This window comes from Saccostrea cucullata, unplaced genomic scaffold (genome assembly GCF_032062105.1).
Source record: "Saccostrea cucullata isolate Sc308-1 unplaced genomic scaffold, CSIRO_AGI_Scuc_v1 ctg4238, whole genome shotgun sequence".
NCBI classification, from domain to species: Eukaryota; Metazoa; Mollusca; class Bivalvia; order Ostreida; family Ostreidae; genus Saccostrea; species Saccostrea cuccullata.
Genome location: NW_026939699.1, coordinates 10,001 through 25,428, shown reverse-complemented (window position 1 = coordinate 25,428; position 15,428 = coordinate 10,001). Strand labels below are relative to the sequence as shown.

Genomic DNA, 15,428 nt, shown 5'->3' with positions numbered 1-15,428 from the left:
GACGTTACTCTGCCTTACATGTTAAATAGTATTTGATAATTCATTGTTTTCATACTTAATGTAATTTCAGAGAAAATGTGCATTGATATAACCGCGTATAGGACCAGTGAACCTGAGATGTTCTTCCTTGAAACGTGATCAAATTTAAGATTTTCAGGAGGCTAACCTGATTTTGAATAGTTTTAATTACTGAATTTATCAGATTGAGGGGGCTAGCTGGTTGAGGTCATAATTAAACTAATTTGATCTCCTTGAAGAAGAGCTATATAAAAAGATATACAAAGAAATCAAATTTTGAAACTAAAACGTACGAATTTGTTTTTGCTAAACGATAGTAGACATGTGCAGCTTTGGATATCATCTTTGAAGAAAAAGATATATCTTATGATTAATTTGTAACCCCCACCCCCACCCCCACCCCCACACCCACCTCCTTATAATTAATTACTGAATTTATCAGATTAAATCTTCTTTCGTTTTATTTACATTTTACATTAAGAATGGCAAAAAATATTGAGTGTTTTGGGAGTATTATATGAAATCAGCTGTTGTTACCCTGAAAACATGTAACATTTTTCGATACTTACAGCTACATATGATATCCTGTTTAGAAACGCCAAAAATATTTTAGCAAATATCATAACAGGATAAAATATATAATTAGATGACTTTGATGAAATGCGCATTTTTTTTTTAGCAGAACGGGTGACGTAATTTTGTGTGTATGTGTCATTTGTACAGATAACACACATTAAAAGACACAAGCAACATGAAAACGCGCGGCGAACTCTATATTTTAGGTCAACTCAGGTGACCGATTGCTATCTGTTTTCGTCCGTCGTCGTTCGTCGTGCGTTGTGCGTTAACATTTGAACATTTTTAGCTTCTTCTCTGAAACCACTGAACCAATTTCAACCAAATTTGGCATATAGCATCTTTGGGTGAAGGGGAACAAAAATTGTGAATTTCATGACCCCTGCCACCTGGGGCCTGGGGGGTGGGGCAAAAACCACTAAAATTAGTGCAATCTTTAAATATCTTCTTTATTCCTGGACATCAAGCAGTTAAACTGTTGGTATGATGGTAATCAGCATTGAGTCCTCTACCAAAATTGTGAAATTCATGGGCCCAGGGTCAGGGGTTCTAGTGCTAGGGCGGGGCTAAACAGGTTATATGGTGAAAATGCATTATTTCTTTGAAATTCTTCTTTTCTGTTTGTGGGCATTAAATAAACTAATCTAGTGCATAGATAAGTTGAAAATGACCGCCTTTTCCAAAATTGTGAATTTCATGGCCCCAGGGTCAGGGGTTCTAGTGCTAGGGCGGGGCTATATAGATTATATAGTGAAAATGCATAAATTCTTTGAAATTCTTCTTTTCTGTTTGTGGGCATTTAAAATAAACTAACCAAGTGCATGGTTATGTTAAATAAGACCGCCTCTCCTCAAATTGTGAATTTAATGGCCCCAGGGTCAGGCTTTCTAGTGGTAGGATGGGGCTATATAGATTATATAGTGAAAATGCAAAAATTCTTTGAAATTCTTGTTCTCTGTTCATGGGCATTAAATAAACTAAGTGCATGGCTATGTTGAATAAGGCTGTCTCTTCCAAAATTGTGAATTTCATGGCCCCAGGGTCAGGGGTTCTAGTGCTAGGACGGGGCTATATAGATTATATAGTAAAAAATAAATTTTTTCTTTGAAAATCTTCTTCTTTGCTCCTGAGTATTATAATAATATATAAACTAACCAAGTACATAGTTATGTTGAATAAGGCTACCTCTTCCACAATTGTGAATTTCAAGGCCCCTTGGTTGGGGGTTCTGGTGTTAGGGCGGGGCTTTATTGAATATATATATATATATATAGTGAAAATGCATAAATTCTATAAAACTCTTCTTTTCTGCACCCGAGTATTTAACCAATGAACTATGTACATAGTTATGAGGAGGAAGGATGCCTCTTTGAGATTTTTGAATTTCAGGTCCCTGGGTTAGAGATTCTTGTGTTGGGGAGGGGGGGGGGGGGCTCTAATGTTTATATAGTGAAAATGCTTGAATTCTTTGAAAATCTTTTCCTTTGTTATTGGGTGTAATGCCAATGATCTTAGCATATATTTATGAAAAAAACCCTGCTTCTTCCAAAAATGGTTAATTTCCTGTCCCCTGGGACAGAGGTAATTTGGGGGGGGGGGGGTGTTAACATAGTCTGAAATAATATAATGCTTTGAAGTCTGCACTTTGGTATTAATCAACAGCATGATGAATTAAATTTTTTTAAAAATTCCAAAATTTTGAAAGATGTGGCCCCAGGGTCAGTGGTTCCTTTGGGATGGGGAGCTCAAATGTGGACCCGCCGTAACAGAAGAAGCCCTGACCCAGGGGCCATGAAATTCACTAAAAGTGGAAATGCATTTTCTCTTTGTTACTCTGATCTACCTCTGGGTTTTAAGTAGCCAAAATAAGCATGATGAGTGTATAATTATGATAAGCAATGGTGCCTCTTTCAAAATTGTGAATTTCATGACCTCTACGTAGTTTAAAACATGTTTCAAATTCAATTGTTGGAAAGTTGTTGCATGATACTCAGGTGCCCTATAAGGCCCATGGGCCTTTTGTTTTAAATTTTGAGTTCACTGGGATAAATCTACTCGACATATGAATGGTAGTAAATATTGTTGATTGATAAAACATTGCTGTTTTATGTCGAGATGATAGCCGCAAAGAGCTTTTTTATTCTTTACATGTAGAAGTTTTTTTTAGAATAATTTCTGCTTCATAGGAAAATAAAAAGGTGTCGCTACAAGGGGGCACAATAATTTGCAATCATACTTCCAATAAACGGTTGGAAGACCTGGTTTCAAAAGATTATATTGAAATATAGTTCAGGAGGAAACACAGCATCCTTTCAAACCAAGAAAACAGTGTACTTGTATAATGGTAATATGTATAATCAAAATGAATTTCATCTAAGTAATTGTTTAGAAGCATCAAGTACAAGATATGGACATTTACGACTTTCTGTTTTTTGTGTGGCATTTTTGTTTATTCATAATGAGGAATTTTTAAACGATATAAAGCTAAACGCTAAAAGACATAGAATAGTGAAGAATTAAAAAAATATTTTGATGTTAACCTTTGAGTTATTAAAATTTCCAAGTTTATTTAGAATGCATTTTACAGGAAAATTTTAATTCATATAAAGATAACATTGTTTAAATATGAATGAACTTTTTGTAAGATGTAGCATAAATCACAAAATTGTTCCTAAGCTCCATCACAGAAAATTTCAAAAAATTACCTCAAAATTTCATTTTTGGTCTAGAAAGGATCAGGTAACAAAACTATTTGCTGGGTCCCTTTTTCCTACGATAAATTATGTTACATTTATAAGCTATGGAAAGCCGTAGGGTACCCCCACATTATTATTATTTTTTCCTATATAATTATACCAAAAATAATTATCTCGTCCAAAACTAAAAATCTTGCTTTTTTACAACATTATTATTATTATTTCCCTGCAACAATCCCAATCTTGTCAGTTAAATGTGTACACATTATTTTTATTTTCTCCTCCAATTATAACAATTATAATCATTCACTTTACTTTACAATAATAATCTTGCCAGTCAAATGTGGACACGATATAACTGTAAAAAAAAACAAAAAAAAACAAAAAACTATGGAAAGCCGTAGGGTACCCCCACATTATTATTATTTTTTCCTATATAATTATACCAAAAATAATTATCTCGTCCAAAACTAAAAATCTTGCTTTTTTACAACATTATTATTATTATTTCCCTGCAACAATCCCAATCTTGTCAGTTAAATGTGTACACATTATTTTTATTTTCTCCTCCAATTATAACAATATTATAATCATTCACTTTACTTTACAATAATAATCTTGCCAGTCAAATGTGGACACGATATAACTGTAAAAAAAAAAAAAAAAAAAAAAAAAATATATTTTTTTTTTATTATTTTGTTCACATTTTTTTTTTATTTTACTTCAAGATCATAATTATTATTTTTATTTCATCATTTTATAAGAATGCATCCCTGAAATAATAATGTATAGTGATTGAAAATTAAAAAAAACAAAAAAAAAAACAAAAAAAAAACTTAAAACAATTATTTCCGAAGTCTTCTCTTTGCAACAATAATAAAGATGTACATAGACTTTGTTTTTATTTTCAACAGGAAAGATAACTTCTTTTTAGTAACAGGAACGAAAACTCAGTCCCCGTCTCGACCAATAAAAAAAAAAAAAAGAAAAAAAAGATTGTGACTTCCTACATTATCTGAAGCGTGAAGATTTTGTTATTTCTAGCGTAACGGATGCAAGCGTTAAAGTGAGAGAGATTTTCCTACATTATTTGAAGCGTGAAGATTTTATTATTTGAAGCGTGAAGTTTTTATTATTTGAAGCGTAAAGATTTTATTATTTCTAGCGTGACGGATACGAAGCGTCAAAGTGAGAGAGATCGAGATCCTTACATGTGTATCGTAAAAGTTCGTTCAACTCTGAGCTCAGTTGATTAGAGAACTTGAAGTCGAAACGTACAAACTAGTAGAAAACACGGTAAGAATGATTAGAAGTAATCAACACACCAGTATTGTTTTATTGGTTTTAATGTACAGAACTTTCACAAGTATCCTACTTTTTTCTGCTGTGGCTCTTAGTTCGAATTTTCTCGTCAGAGAATGAAACCCCAACTTAGTTTAGCTTGTTTAGTACTTAATTATTTCAAACGAGTTCATCATTATACCCTTGCCTAGAAGGAGAGGGGTTTTACTCTTTTCCCCATGTATGTCTGTCTGCCTGTGTACTCATCATTTGCTCATCACAGATGCTTGAAATTTTAGCACACTCTTTGTCTAGGCATGTCATATGAAAATCATTTTTGCACAAATAAGATGTCAACTTCCTGTTAATCTGTGCATCTGTCCATACCAAATTTTTGTCACAGTTTTCTCTTAAACAACTTAACACTGAAGCTTGAAATTTAAGCACACTCTGTGTCTACTCTAAGCATGCCAGATGGTAAGATTCATTTTTGTACGAAACTGATGCCACCTTCCTGTTTGACAGTGCATCTGTGTGTGTCAATTTTTCATTGCACTGTAACAAATTGCAGTTTTAACGACAAGTACTTGTTGCTCATGCTTGAAATATTAAAGCAGTCTTTGCGTAGGCTTGCCATATATATATTAATGGGAATCATTTTCGTACAAATCCAAGTTCAACCTCCTGTTTATCTCTGCATCTGTCTGTAACAAATTTTTTTTTGCAATTTTCAAATTCTGGTGAGTTCAGAATAAGTCATAGTTGCATGTATTATAGTATGTTTATTCTTTTTCGCGAACTTTTTCCTTGCATTTTTGAAAAACAGACGTACACGTGAATTTCTTTTATTCGTGTGATTTAATTCTCTCACGATTGCTCCTCACAAAGGTGTCATTGCTCACAAGGTATGACTTTTTCACTTGTATTTTAACATGTCTAAGTTCTGAAAGTATACATGTATTAAGTCATGTGGGATCAAAACTTCACAAGTTTTACTAGCCTACATTGCTATTTTGGGGCCCACATTAATGTAAATAAAAGGTTGAAAACAATTAAAAAGAGAAGCTCCTTACACTGTACATACTGCTTTACTTCAAATCAAATTCCATTTTTAATTAATTTCCACAATTTCGAGAAGAAAAAGGTGACCCCTGTGAGTTTTCCAAGAAAATATGAATCTGTACCTTCAGACGAAACAATTGAATTCTGGGAGTGGACTAATAATTATTTGCAACCCTGAGTCATGTGAGTGTAAAGCATATGGTAAAAGGAGTTTAATTCTTATATTTTTTTAAGATTGTAAACCTGTTTATTTAGTTATATATTCTGTTGAAGAGAACTGGGTGTTGTATGTATTGCATTTCTTATTTGTAGTTTTACCCAGATTATAAGCTGAATGATGAAAGATGATTCGTCAAGGTAAGTGATATGTAAAATCAAAATACTCAAAAGTTTAGAGAGCAGAGCTCATTTACAGAATAATGAACATTGAATTTATCACATGAATTGTTCTGCGATCTTATACCATTTACCAAAATAAACATTGATGCAGCAAGGACAAATGTTTATACACAGATGAGTTCTCAGCGGGAAGTTTTGAATCAAGTTTTACCATAGGTCGATCATTACTGTTTTCATGGTTATGCTGCCCTTTATTTCTAGTATGTGCTACAGACACTGAGGGGGACCTGATGAAAACCTTTTGCTACATGCATTTTAAAACCATACTAATTAATCAAACACATTGATTGAACCCCATGACTAAAAGGCAATTATTGCCCCAAGGCTAGAGCAATGAGCCTGGCTCAGAATTACTTTTCTAAAGCAATAAACCATATACAAATATTCCTCTTAAGGACATTGGCAACGTTTCTGGCTTTCGTATAGAATATTTCAAGATTTTTTGAACAGGTTTAATGGTACCAAACATGTTTAATTCAGGTCCTTTTTACCCATCAAGCCAGCCTTTCTTTACAGATTTTGTCAAATCAATGTTTTTACAATTTTCAATGCATTTCCTTTGTAAAATGTTGATAAAATGGGCCTATATATTATTTTTAACCATACGTTTTCTCAAAAACCCATTTATTTCATAAGGTTATACAGAAAATACTTTGGCTGAAAGTGCAAATATTGAAACAAAACACAGATATACTAGCACTGTTCTTTAATTTTGAGTTACTTCCCTTAACATCTAATCAATATTCATAATAATCAAGAGACTGGTTGTTTGTTTCTATTCTATAATTTACAGTACTTAATTGGAAACAAACTGTCATAAAACATTTTTGCAATGATTTATATTAACATTTAATGGTGCCTCATTTACATAACCTATAGAATCGTTCTCATCCAGTCTATCTAGCTATCACCACTTTCAGCATAATGATTTTACATCTTTTGCACTTCCCAGCATTCATGTACCTATTCTAAATGACAACCTGTTGACTGTCTGCCCCCTCAGCACAATGTAAACAAACCAATCGCTGCTTTTTTCTTTTATTACTGTAGACATGGTAGAGCTGAATATATCTGATATATCCATGTGCTTTTGTTTACCTCTCAGACTGTAATATATGCTTTATTTGTTGATTCCTTTGGAGAATATATATCTCATGAATAATGCACATTTGCATCTCAATGTTTTTTTTTTTATTTATATGCCCTGTTCACACGGAGAGTTTAATTCGAATTAAACGTAAAGTTACTGCGAATTAGCTTCACTTAGCGTTCACACGGAGACTTTAATGCGCATTATTTTAATTCGAATTAGTTTACCGCACATTAAATTACTTTGCATTAGCTCCTTGTGAACGCAAAGTGAAGCTAGTTCAAATTAAATTCTGACGCATGCGTAATGGCAAAATTTAGTCAAATACCACTTGTCGGTGGTCAGCTATAGGTACTTGTGCTATTTTTGAGTGAAAAACCTAAGAAAATTTTGTTAATCATTAAAATGTGTATACAGACACTTTGCCATTATGTCAAATGGATCTGCTTCTGCATAAGGTGACGTGATTTGTAAATGACGTCATAATAGCCGTGTTTATGCCGGGCTGCTGAAGTAAAATTTTTAATTCGCATTAGTTTACTTCGCATTAGCTGTCGTGTAAACGCAATTTAATTCGCATTAGTTTGATTCGCGTTAGTTTACTTCGCATTAATTTACTGCGAATTAAACTCTCCGTGTGAACAGGGCATTAGTTCAACCTCAGTATTCAGGAAAAATTGGAAAATCCTCTAGGTGACAGACATGTTCTTATAATTACATGATATAAGCTGAACTGTAGATTATAAAATAAAATGAATGGAACTTTTTTTTTCATTTTTAGATATTCTTGAAAAGATAGAAGAATTGTTTTATAAGGGTTTTAACTACCGTTTAATCCATTATTTGATCCAGAGAAACCACAACTGTGATATAAGGTACTTGCAATACAAAATATTTAAACATATGTTCAGAAGTCTAGTTATGTATCATGAATTTTAACCAGATACATAAATCGTCATTCAGTGATGATGCTTTTTTGTGAATAAAATTTGCAGTTATAATTGCCTAACAAGAAAAGTTCTACCTAGACTTGGTTTGAAAAGGAGGCTTGCAGACATTGCTTTGGATGAAATATTTGATATTGCACAGGTATTAATTTTATTTCTTAGAAAATTGATTAATATAAAGGTGCGCATGCAGGTTAAATTTTTCTGTTTTTTTTCTTTGTTGTTATAAAGTAGTTCTTTAATTAAAGTTTAGAACACAATGATTGACTTATTTGTTGAATGTTAATGTTTAAAAGATGTATTAAATTTGACATATTTTAGTGGAATTCATATTCCCTGTTGGTAAAATTACATAATGTACAATGACATGTATTTTAGAAGAAGAAGTGTACTATTAAATTCTGAAAATTATGCTAAAAACTTGCATATTTTAAAATACACATAAAGTTGTACAGAGATGCTTATCATCCATAACTCAGCAAACCTACTTGCAGTTTTCAATATTCTGTAGAGAGAAATACTGAATGGATGTTCAGGTGCTGAAAGTCTAAGAAGAGTAATAAAAATGAAACACCACCTGAATATTACCAGGTAAGTATGCAGCCAAATTCATTTTGTACAAACACAGATATTGCGAATTCATGGATATAGCAAAGTCATCTTGGATCCCCAGCTATGTAAATTTAATGAATTCCTAATACAGATAGAATGAATTTCGGTTATTGCGAAGTAATTTCATAGGTTCCAGTGACTTTGTTATAACTGAGTTTAACTGTACCGGTAATCAAGCTAGGTCAATCCATTCTTCCATCCATCATTCTATGAGTAAATACATCTAAACATGCAAATATTATGATGATATATTTACATTTACAATGTCTTTGTCCCAGATAAAATTACAAATAGTTAATGTACTTTATTTCTCCATCATTGTACTGGTTCATTGATAGGCACGGTTAAAATAAAATTACATGCAGGGCGGGACAAATAGAGACAAAAGTGGGGCCGAAGTTAGCCGAATCAAGAGAATGTAAAAGTAAGGATAACCGTCAGATTTTTTGATTTCATGACGATGATCAATCGATCGGCTTGTGTGATAATTTATGCATATGCAAAATATCACGCAAGCCAATAATTGATCACAATAAGAAATGAAAAATTAGGCAGTTATTCCTTAAATACTTTCATGTAAATAAGTTGAATCTGAATCATTGAGAAACATTTGATAAAAACACTATATTCCCATGAATGATTAAACCATGCCCTTTAATGCAATAGCATATAGCAACAGCATTAAGAAATGACAAAGGACGCTTCCAAAAATTGTTGACTGCATGGAATCTATAAGCATGTATATATTTATATTTCATGAACCATTCAGTAAATTATAATTAAATAGTCTTTCAGTAGAGAGTTATCAGTTATATTGAAAAATTTAACCCTTCAAAAACCATTGTTTAAGACTGGCTGAGCCTTGTTTGATGGCAGTTATCTTGGGTTCACGAGTTTTGATTTTGACCTCAGGAATAGACAATAGTTATAAAATTTTAATACATTAAATGAAATAAATGTTAAATAATGCAGGTCCATAGCAAGAGACATAGTTCATCTTTTGGATAAAGATGGGATAAACAGAAGGAAGCAGAGAAGACTGAGAAGAAGGCAATACTTTAGTAAGGTACAGACAGAAAAATCAGAGAAATTATGAAACATTGATCATTTCATTATTCATTAATGTATTAATTTCTTAAATGTGAATCAATTCAACACTTAAAACCTTGAAAAATATATGCAATGAAAAAAAGTGAAATATTATTGGTACATGTACTTTACAGCAGGTTAAAATGGCAATTGGAAAAGATAGCGACTTTGTTCAATTTGTATTAAATCAATATGGTTTGAATTCCTGGAAAGGAAATGTTCTACATTTTTTTTCCCCAGCAATGCAAGTGTTTGCCTTGCATCGTATGACATGTCTTTTCTGAACCTTATTAAATATAATGAAATATTGGATAAATACCAATTCAATTTGAAGTCCAAGCTTTAAATTGTTATGATTTCTGAATAATTTTATTTTCTCCCTGTTTTTTTCCTTTTCCCTACTAATAGTAATGGTGTTGTTGTGAACTGTTAGTATAACTATATAAATGTGTAACCCTTTTATTTTTTACTACATGTAAATGCTTTGATTTAAGGTAAGACAAAGTAATAAGCACAAGTAAATTTTAAATCTGTGTCCTTTGTGGGTAATTACTTTATGCGTCTACTGGATGGCACTATTAAATGTAAGTTCTAGAAATATATTTATCAATTAATCATTAAATAAATTTAGCTTTAAGAAGAAGAACAATTAAATTAATATGTGTAAGTGATTAAATTAACCCATAAACCTGCCAGTGGATTAATTTTTACCAAGATGGTCTACATTTGTTTCTCCTCTTTATTAATGACTGCTTTTATGTTTGCAATGAAACACAGAGAGAATTTAAGAATCTAATCAAAGACAACAGTACCGGATAATATTTCAATTTATCATTATTTTTTTGAAAATTATTTACTATAGGATCAAATCACGGGGTTTTTATTTTTGCCAATATAGCCAATAGTATCTGGGACAATTTGTGCTATACATACAATATGTATATGAAAGTTAGGGACAATTAATTATACAATATTTGTACAATGTGTATTTATATAGGGTCCAAATTTTGTGTGGCATTTGGGTAAGTGTAATATTGCCTTCCTATGGCTCATGAATGAAGAGTTAAATTCAACCCTGTTATTTTTGGAACTTTTATAATTTGATTAGATGTAGTAGGTTGTGTAATTTATTTTTAGCTCACGATTATGATGTCAAGATGTTATGCTTTACTGTTGGCATTGGCATTAGCGTCACATCGCTATAAAAGTTTTAGAAGCAAGTCCATTTGGAAAGTTTAATTCCTATCTAGACTAAATTTGCAGGGATAATGCATATATGGATGGACACTACCTGACTTGCTTTAGATGCTGGATCTGCTCTACCTTTTCAAGAAGAGTGACCAGGATAAAGTTTTTGGTGCAAGTCCATTCCCAATCAAATATAAGCCCTACCTGGACCAAACTTGCAGAAATGATACATCTAGGAATGGACACTATCATAATTGCTTCAGATGCACGATCTGACTTGCATTTCTCAGATGATTGACTAGGTTAATGTTTTTGAAGAAGGTTCATTTCTCTACATCAATCTAATTAAAATTAGATGTTAGATCCGTTTGCATACTCGCTACACTAACGTCTAACAACATCCCATAGAGGGTCCGGTCACGTCAGAGGTTATACATGTATTGATTTTGGAACAGCTGTAGACTTATTCGCTTCAACAATATACAATGATTTGGCAGGGACAATTTGATTGGTTGATAGAATTTGACCTCAGATGTGACCCTCAATGGAATGTTGTTAAATGGTAGTGTAGCGAGTATGCAAGTGGATCTAACATCTAATTTTAATTAGATTGTCCTATACATGTAACTATAATCCCTACTTGGACCAAACTTGCATGGATACGCTACCTTTTCTGCTTCAGATTCTGGATTTGCCCTATATTTTCCAGAGTAGTTGATTTTAGCCATACTCTAACTTAGCATGGACGATGCTACTACGAATGGACGCTTAAAGACTTTTTGTAGATTGGAGCATCATTGTTTCATAAGTACACATTTTTTTCTTTTAGTAGACATCTGCCCTAAATGTCAGTCATGTCAATAAAAGATATTTGAAATAGGTTTGAAATGCTTAAAATTAAACAAATATATTAAATGGTTTAACTTTTTCTGAGACACCTGCAAGCAGAAATTAAACTGTAATTCCAAAACATGAAACTGCATTTATAGATGGATATGACAAATTAAAGCCATATGGTATAAGCATTCATGGATGCATTGATGGGTAACGTTATAACTTGATTTGTTGTTTTGTTTGATTTTAATTTAAATATTCCACTCTATTAATCAATGTATTCAAATACAATATGTTTTTCACAAAAAAGGGAATTTCATGTGGTTTTTACAGTTTCATATTTAAAACTTTAAATTTTCATGGTCCACAAATTTTCTGTTTTTTTCTAATAACTTTTTTTATGGTTGCCCAATCACAGTAGGCAGAAATACATATTTTGATGCTAAGTTTGGTTCTCTATGTCTTCTGGTTTGGAGCTGGGGTGGTTGGGTAGATTTTTACAGTATAATTGTAGACATATTGATTTTGAAGCATTTCATATTGATTTTGAAGCTTTTCAATTAATAATTTTTTTTTTTTGGTGTGGTTTGATTTAAAGTGAGTTCTACATGGATTTCTCATAAAAGTATATTAATAATTTCTGAAATCAAAATTTTAACCCATTGCCTAGATACAAACAGAAACCATCAAAATTTTAATTTTTTTTTGAAACACTTTCTAGAAGCTTAAATGTGGTTTTCTAATTGGATTTTGTTCATCTGTCTGCTTGTCTGTCTGTAAACATTTAGTATTTCTCAAGAAAGCTGGACTGATTTTAATCATACATGCCCTTGGGTGAGGGAAGATAATTAGGTTTTGATGAAAATGCAGTGAATTAAAAAGATCTTCCTCTCAAGAACCACTGGACAAGATATCAAAGTTTTCTGAAATAGAGTTTGCGCATTATTTTCTTCATTGTAGTCTCTAGGGTTACCTTAAATCTGGAAATTTTTATGTCGATTTTATTTTGCGAATTTGGGTCAAAATGCTGTTGATTAATTTTTGCGTTTCAAAATCTTGCGAATGACCATTGCTTTGTTTACATTTTTCTTATTGGTGATTTAATTTTCTTATTGGTGATTTATTTTTAAGAAAAATATTTTTGCGAATGCAATGCACTCGCAAATTTGCTAAAAATTTATCTACAGCAAAATTTTCCAGAATTACGGTATAGTGGGACAAAATAGGTTATCAAAGTTTTACAATGGAAAATGTATGAAAACCTTGGAAGGAAAGCAGCATAGCCCAGCAATGATTAGTCATACTCAAATAGAAGCATTTCATATTTGACATTTTTTTGCCCCACCATGAATATCCCATTATATGGCCAAAGCATATATCATTTATTATGTCCGTCTTCTATCCTTTGCTCTTTCCAACCTTCCATTATGTTCTTCTGTCACACTTTGATAAGTTTTTTAAAAAATATCTTGTTTTAACTTTCATGAGAAAGACTTGATTTTATTTGTTTATTTTCAATCTTTCATCTGCTTTATTGCAAATGTTGTTTTAAATTATTGATGGGATCTACAATATTCACATAAATGGAAAACTTTCAATTACAAAATCTACTTGCTTATTTTGCATATACATGTTTGTAAGAGAAAAATATAGTGTCTTTCTGAGACCATACCACTTTGTATATTTAAAGATTTTCCCGGCAGTTAATATGGCTGGAAGCAGATGTGACTAATAAAAGACCAGAGGTTGTAGCCGAATACTTCCTGAATGCAGTGCATGCTATGAAAGGTATAGTGTCAGAATCACCAGGTACTATGTTTAAAGACAAGTTACAATAGCAAGTGCTTCAAGAAATAGCCACATAGCATCATTTTTGAAAGTGGGAGACCAGCCAGCCAAAAAAAAGAGGTAGCAGCCAACTTTTTCAATGCCAACCTCTTTCAGTACCAATTTTTTCGACCTACAATACTACATTTTCCTTATGTCACAAAAGGGGGGGGGTGTCAACCAGCCTTTCAATGAACATTTCCTATAGTATAAGTAATATTGGGATAAAAAGTGCTTCCCCCCTTGCTACGTGCCTGAGAAATGTCAATTGATTTCTCAAATTAATCCACCAAAATGTCAAAATACATGTTATGAATTTGAAGGCAGGCATATATTGATATTAACATATTTTGTCTTTTAAGGTTGTCCTCAAAAAATACGTGCTGATCCTGGTACAGAAAATGGAATCATAGCAACATTTCAATCATTTTTAAAGACAGATGCAAGTGCAGTATCTTTTGGAACTTCTACCGCAAATCAGGTTAGCATTGTACACCTCCAAAACGCACACAGATTACATTTTCTGGAAAGAGAACCTTTCATATGTCCAAGTTTAAATATTTTTTTTTTTTACAAACATTAATTGTAGAGAATTGAAAGATTTTGGGGCATTTTAAGGCAAATGAAAGCAGATTTCTGGATTGATCATTTCAAAGTAAGTTATTGCTACATTTCAAAAATTAAAAAAAGTTTTTCTTCTTTTATTTATGGAAAACAAGTACTTAACTGACAAAAGTTACATTATACAGTGTATTAACTATGTATTTTGTTTATAGTTATATGTATGGCCATAGTAAATATAAAAAAATACAAAAATATATCTTTGGAATTTACTATTAGGGATTGGTATATGAAGAACTGCTGGAAACAGGAAATCCTTTACATAAGTATGTATAGATTTAAAAAATATGTATACTTTGTGCTACGCTCACCTGACCAAGGATTTCAGATGAGCCTTCTTGAAAAGAAATATTAGATGTACAATTGTACATGTCTCTTTATTTTTTCTTGAATTAGAATGATACCCAAAATGATAATGTGTTTTCTATATCTCTGTATTATTTACATTTTATAACTCCTAGTCGCGCTGCAAACATGATTCATATTTCAAAACTTTACTATTATTCTTTGGGTACGGAACAATAATGGAAGAGCCAATTTAACAGCTACATTCAATGTGAGCATTAAATTCCTATTTTCGGTCATTACATTGCACTTTTTTTCACGAAATTTTTTCATTTTTCTTGCAGAATTCAGTGTAGTGCATGTTAAAATTCATAAAATCATGGGACACTATAATTTCTAAAATAACACTCTGACTTACATGTAGTGCAACTTCATGTATATAAGCATACACCTCGGTATATACATGTAGCCTTATAACTGAATTTGATCAAGTGAGGAAGGAAGTCTCTGAATTTTCATGTGACAGCGTGACTCAGATGACTCAGATGAGAGGGTTGGTCAAAGGTCACTTGCATACCTTTTTATTTAATGAATGAAATGCAAGTAAATGTTGCTGCTACTGAAGTGTAATTACCCATACTTATACATACATCAAATGCATTTTTTAGATCCTGTATACAGTTTGTTTATCTTCCACTCATAAAGAGAGATCTGAAAGATATAATGAATCAGTGGAATACCCATTCCATACGAAGACAGAAGCTGGGAGATACCTTGCATGGAATTCCAGAAGTATTGTTTCAAAACCCTGAAGTTGTTGGTATGAATAAATTATAAGCTATACCAGTAAAATTATTTGTGGCATCAGTGTTTGACAAACACTTCTAGTTTGAATTATTAAAC

General features: G+C 32.1%; 1 protein-coding gene across 3 annotated transcripts in view; it reads left to right on the top strand.

Moving 5' to 3' along the window:
* Positions 1–4,150: 4,150 nt before the first annotated feature.
* The window catches only part of LOC134253700 (uncharacterized), a 13,077-nt gene continuing 1,799 nt past the window's right edge, over positions 4,151–15,428 (top strand). Inside the window, exons 1-13 of one of the 3 annotated variants that reach the window (XM_062736283.1) lie at positions 4,151–4,586; positions 5,946–5,990; positions 7,904–7,997; positions 8,151–8,211; positions 8,581–8,660; positions 9,654–9,747; positions 10,768–10,792; positions 11,948–12,002; positions 13,483–13,580; positions 13,982–14,100; positions 14,209–14,274; positions 14,460–14,506; positions 15,194–15,345. In XM_062736283.1, the coding sequence (XP_062592267.1) occupies positions 5,978–5,990; positions 7,904–7,997; positions 8,151–8,211; positions 8,581–8,660; positions 9,654–9,747; positions 10,768–10,792; positions 11,948–12,002; positions 13,483–13,580; positions 13,982–14,100; positions 14,209–14,274; positions 14,460–14,506; positions 15,194–15,345 (904 nt within the window). In that variant the 5' untranslated portion in view covers positions 4,151–4,586; positions 5,946–5,977. Of the gene's footprint in view, positions 4,587–4,606; positions 5,817–5,945; positions 5,991–7,903; positions 7,998–8,117; positions 8,212–8,580; positions 8,661–9,653; positions 9,748–10,767; positions 10,793–11,947; positions 12,003–13,482; positions 13,581–13,981; positions 14,101–14,208; positions 14,275–14,459; positions 14,507–15,193; positions 15,346–15,428 lie in introns of those variants that run through there. The other 2 variants (XM_062736280.1, XM_062736281.1) reach the window with 2 other exon arrangements.